This window comes from Etheostoma spectabile, chromosome 16, assembly GCF_008692095.1.
Source record: "Etheostoma spectabile isolate EspeVRDwgs_2016 chromosome 16, UIUC_Espe_1.0, whole genome shotgun sequence".
Classification (NCBI taxonomy): domain Eukaryota; kingdom Metazoa; phylum Chordata; class Actinopteri; order Perciformes; family Percidae; genus Etheostoma; species Etheostoma spectabile.
Window position 1 is genome coordinate 7,685,284 of NC_045748.1, and position 5,035 is coordinate 7,690,318.

The 5,035-nt window shown below is 37.9% G+C and overlaps 1 protein-coding gene across 1 annotated transcript; it reads left to right on the forward strand.

Annotated features, from left to right (window-relative positions):
- The first annotated feature begins 1,926 nt into the window (after positions 1-1,926).
- snrpd3l (small nuclear ribonucleoprotein D3 polypeptide, like) lies at positions 1,927-4,549 on the forward strand. The gene is made up of 4 exons (XM_032540265.1): positions 1,927-2,086; positions 2,764-2,904; positions 3,839-4,031; positions 4,328-4,549. Exons 2-4 carry the CDS (start codon positions 2,779-2,781, stop codon positions 4,390-4,392), a joined length of 384 nt encoding a protein of 127 aa, XP_032396156.1. The 5' UTR covers positions 1,927-2,086; positions 2,764-2,778; the 3' UTR covers positions 4,393-4,549.
- The last annotated feature ends 486 nt before the right edge of the window (positions 4,550-5,035 follow it).

Genomic DNA, 5,035 nt, shown 5'->3' on the forward strand with positions numbered 1-5,035 from the left:
CTGTTCACTTTCTGCTACAGAACTACAATGAATCAGCTTTACATACCACAGACTCCATACTGTCATACATGAAGCACACACAGACTGAAGTATGTAATTGTGAAGCTGTAAGTAATGGTCTGAATGAACCATACAACACAGTTCTAATAGAGGCAGGCATAGGGTGTGCACCATCTCTTGTGTAAAGATCTGTTAAAATGTAATTTCTCTGGATAGCTACAGCTGCAGAACATTTGATGATGCTAGTTTCATCAGTGATTTGATCGCTGCCAGGCAACATGTGTCTGTTGCCAGTTCAACAACTACGTGACATGTGTGTCAAAGGCACCCAACGAATACATGTCAGTCACCAAACATCCGAAACAAAGAGCTTGTTTGATCTATTCAAATATCACTCCATATGCCTGTAGTGTGGCTACTTTCAGAATCAGGCTCGCACAAATAAACAATACGAAAAACACACAAGCACGCACGCACGCACACACACACTCACACACACACACGTAAAGTACAAACCGATGACCACAGACTACTCAGCAAGAGGTGTTTACAGACTGGCTGCTGACGCCAGTTAATGAGCCTAATGCAATGGAAATGAAATGCAGATTCATTTGATGATGTCTTTTATTATGCCATTACGCTTTCTCTTTCCTCATTAAAAAGCCCTCACATTGTGGGAAAGGACTGCATTAAGACAAAAATTACATGTCTTAAAGCAATCCTAGAGACACGTCTCCAGGAATAAACATATGAGTACGAATCTAGCTTGTGTACTGTATGCCTATTCAAAAACTATGCATATGAGTTATACTTTATGGTCATGCCCAGGGGTAATAAAATGAAGAAAGCCATTTCACTTTAACGTTTTGTTTCTTTTTTGCTATTTTAAGAGGTTATGAATAATTCAAGTCTGAGTCATTTTAGCACAATAAAAAAAACATCAACAAATTAGCAAGGGACTGCATAGTCCCTTGCATAGTCCATAGCAACCGCAGAATCTGCCTCATGGACGCCATCATATGTCTTATCATATCATGTGTCTAATCACATACAAGGCTCCAGCAGGGTATGATGGTGTGACGTCCCGGCATACAATCCGGCGGGCGACTTAATTGAATGCCATAGGCCTGTAGTAATAAATTACTATTTGCAAAGTTTTTTGCGTACAAGCAAATCAGTAGAAAAACTCAGTTGCTTAGAGGCGACAACAATGTTTGTTTAAGGATTCTCTTTGTGATCTCTCTCAGGCTGATACGCAGTGGACACATGGACCCACAACATACAGAAAATATCTGGTGTCTCATGTCTAGTGGATTGACCTTGCTATAGTGAGAGACCACGCTGGAGGAAAATAAAAAAAGTGAATGCCTATGTAGTTATTTAAAAAAAACGTTTTAAGAAAAGTCTAAATGTAGGCTATAGCATCTGTGATCTTAGTGTATTTAGGAGGTTGTTGGTTTGCATGGATATTTATGCATAGACAGCCTACAACTCTTTTAACTATGTTCCTCTTGAGAGTAAATCTAGTCTAAGTCTAATTTAAAAAACTTTTTTATAGAAAGATTATAGAAATGACCATGGGTCAGGCAAACATAAGCTTCAGTTCTCCGAAACACCAGGCAGACTTTCCATAAGCACCTTACAAACAAGTATAAAAATCAGAATCAGAATGAAGTTTAATGGCCAAGTGTACACACAGACAAGGAATTTGACTCCTGTTTGTTGTTGCTCTCATTGTACATACACAGAATGTTACAGCTAAAACATACATATATATACATATATACATATATACCTTTTTACAATTATACTACTTTGTTACTTTGTCTTGAATATATTTATTTATATATATATATATATATATTAAGTATATATATATATATATATATTAAGTATATATATATATATATATATATATATATCCCACAATGCACCGCGGGATGCCACAGGAAGCACTTCATTGAACCACTGTGGCATTGTGGGTAAGCGGAAAAGGCTCCAAAAGGTACGCGAAAAGCGACAAACGCACGTTGCGCTCTTGAAGAAGAAACAACAAAGTAATATCAGTTTTCGAGACAAAATCAAGGTAACCGTATTAACAGATTGTGCAAAATAGCATTATAGCTTAGTTTACCCAGCAGTGTTTTTTGTACGTGTTGTATTGAAGAGCTCATTCATTCAGTCGCCTACTGTGGTTCCGCCTGTTTGACACACTCAAAAGTGTCTTGGTTAACAATCAAACGTTAATGTTAGATTAAGTATTTGAATTGCAGCAGGCTTTGGTTGGTAGTAATTACTTCAAAAATAATGTGTACATGGCTTAACTCTTGGAAGGTAGCTAACGTTAGCGTTGTATTCTCGTAATTCATGGAGGACTAACGTTAGCTAATATAGCTAATTTTGCTAATCGCTAACGTTAAGTGTCTGCTTTTATAAATACTTTTGTCATATTTAAGAATCACTGCATCTTGCGAAAGACCTGTGATTAGTACTTAGTAGTCAAATGTAATGTTGTAAGCACTAGTTATATGTTGCTACGTCGTAGACCGATAAGGTATACAGGAACTTTCCAGGGCTAAAGCAGCATAAAGATGGCTAATGCAAACAACGTTAACGGATTCGCTTAACAATTATAAAACCGAAGTCATTTCGAAATATCTTGAAGTAAAATAGATTGTAGAGAACATGTTGGTATCTGACTTTTTTTTTTCATGGAATTGCACTTGTGTAACAAATCCTACAATAACGTTGCATGTTTTTCAGGAAGCCATTTGAAAAATGTCCATCGGCGTACCAATCAAAGTTCTGCACGAGGCGGAGGGACACATTGTGACCTGTGAGACCAACACTGGAGAGGTGTACAGGGGCAAGCTGATTGAGGCTGAGGACAACATGAACTGCCAGGTTGGTCCTTGTCAAGAAATGCTGAATAATAATAAATGAAGCTCCTCTTTACAGCCTGATTTGTGCATGATGTTGTGACCTAGTTTTTTTCTTTTACTTTCCCTTGCGGTTTGGGAGCTAAATAGTTCAGTCTTAAATAGTGTGTGTGTGTGTGTGCGCGCGCTTGACTACTTGTACACACATAACTCACTTTTTCTTGTGAGCCCATGGGTTTTGACTAATCTCCCGATTACCTAGCTATACAGAAGGGAAACACTTAATAAGAGTGTGATTTAAGGAGATGGCTGATGCCCTTAGTGTTTCCTAAAAATCAACATTTAATTTTTGGGGTTTATCCTGATATGAACGCCTAATGGAGATCAAAATAAACCCTCCCAATATAATGGGTTTAGATGCATGTATACATTTTATGACATGATTTAATGTTTTTTTTTTATGGATTAAGTGTTACTTCTTTGTGTTCCTCATCTGCTCCTTTCCAACCTAACTCACTTTTTAGCTACTAGCTAAATATATAAAGATTTGGGACCATGAAGGAATGTAGTTTGACTTCTAGTTAATCCAAGGTTTGCACGCTCCCCTATCTGGTGGCGCTTCTCATTGAACACAATAATTGTCAAACATGTTCCTCAAGTATTGGAGCCATGGCTCTCAATCCTGCTAACTAGTTACTTATATGGTAAGAAATGAGCTGTAGTGTTGAAAGACCAGGATCGGGAACCACTGATTTTAAAGACCTATTGTCAGTGTAAACATGTATGCTTGCACTGCCATATCTAGCCAAGCTGTAGTTTAGAATAAGTTCAGTTTTTTTTTTTTTTTTTATAAGTTTTCTAGCCTAGTCCTTTCCCTCCTAGCCCGTACAAAGATTGTCGTTCATCCCCGTGATTAACTGTGTTTTCTAGCTAAAACTGCATTTTTTCTGTCCCCGCAGATGTCTAATATAACAGTAACTTATCGTGACGGCCGGGTGGCACAGTTGGAGCAGGTCTACATCCGTGGCAGCAAGATCCGCTTCCTGATCTTGCCTGACATGTTAAAGAATGCTCCTATGTTAAAGAGTATGAAGAACAAGAACCAGGGATCCGGTGCAGGAAGGGGCAAGGCAGCTATTCTCAAAGCACAAGGTGAGTGGAAGGTTTTTGGACCAGTGTCTCCCCGGTTATCTTTGGCCGTTTATGAGTCAATGCACTTTAATTGTAGATAGATTTTTATATATATATATAAAAAAAGATGTGCCCAATATTTTGTCCCATTGGTAATAAGAGTACAAAATTAGACTTATCTCAACATCTGATACATTCATTTCACAAAGGTAGCTTTTTCACCGGGATATTTTAACTGGATTGTCAAAATTGGTGAACCAATTGGGATTTCTATATGCTGACATTTTGGTATAATTTGTCGTCATTTTTGTCTGCAGTGGCTGCAAGGGGTCGGGGCCGTGGTGGAATGGGACGAGGCAACATCTTCCAGAAGAGGCGATAACTGCTCCATCTTTAAGATTGTTGCATTGTATAGTCTTTTGTTTTTTCAGTTTGTCTTCTTTGGATTGGATATCGTTGGTATTTTTTTTGCAATCCTGTGCTTTGCAGTTTATTGCTTTTACTTTCATTTTTTTATGAGAATAAACATTTCAATTTGATTTGTCCTGTCTCCTGGTTAACTCAACTTATGTATTATTGGTGACCACTTGTCTTTCCTCACTGCAGGCCGGATTTACTTGGTTTTTAAATGGCTACTCTTAATTTGATCACTTTAGTTCTCGGCATTCTACCTGCCACAGTTGGATGTTGCATTATAGATAATTTTTTTTGCATGAATAAACAAATCAAAGTTAAGAAATTAAAATTATTTAACTAGGTTGGTAAAATTCACCAGTTACACCTTGCATATTGTAAATGCGTTTGATCAATGTCTGAAAATTGCTCCATTGTTCTCAGCGCAGGTTGCCAGTGAAAATGTAAACCGATGCCCATTTTTCAACCGATGTAACACTAAACATATACACTTTTCACCACATGCTGAGCTAATGTGCTTCAGTGCAACTCTCCAATACACCACAGGAGGGAGCCATTTGGCCACAAAGTGCTAGCAGAAATCCCCAAGAACAAAGTGTTTTGGTAGACGG

Bases quoted from the DNA above. Each gene is read 5' to 3' on its own strand.
- snrpd3l (XM_032540265.1), top strand. From the start codon at position 2,779: ATGTCCATCGGCGTACCAATCAAAGTTCTGCACGAGGCGGAGGGACAC. The intron at 2,905-3,838 runs GTTGGTCCTTGT...CTGTCCCCGCAG, and splicing joins AGGACAACATGAACTGCCAG to ATGTCTAATATAACAGTAAC. The intron at 4,032-4,327 runs GTGAGTGGAAGG...TTTTGTCTGCAG, and splicing joins AGCTATTCTCAAAGCACAAG to TGGCTGCAAGGGGTCGGGGC.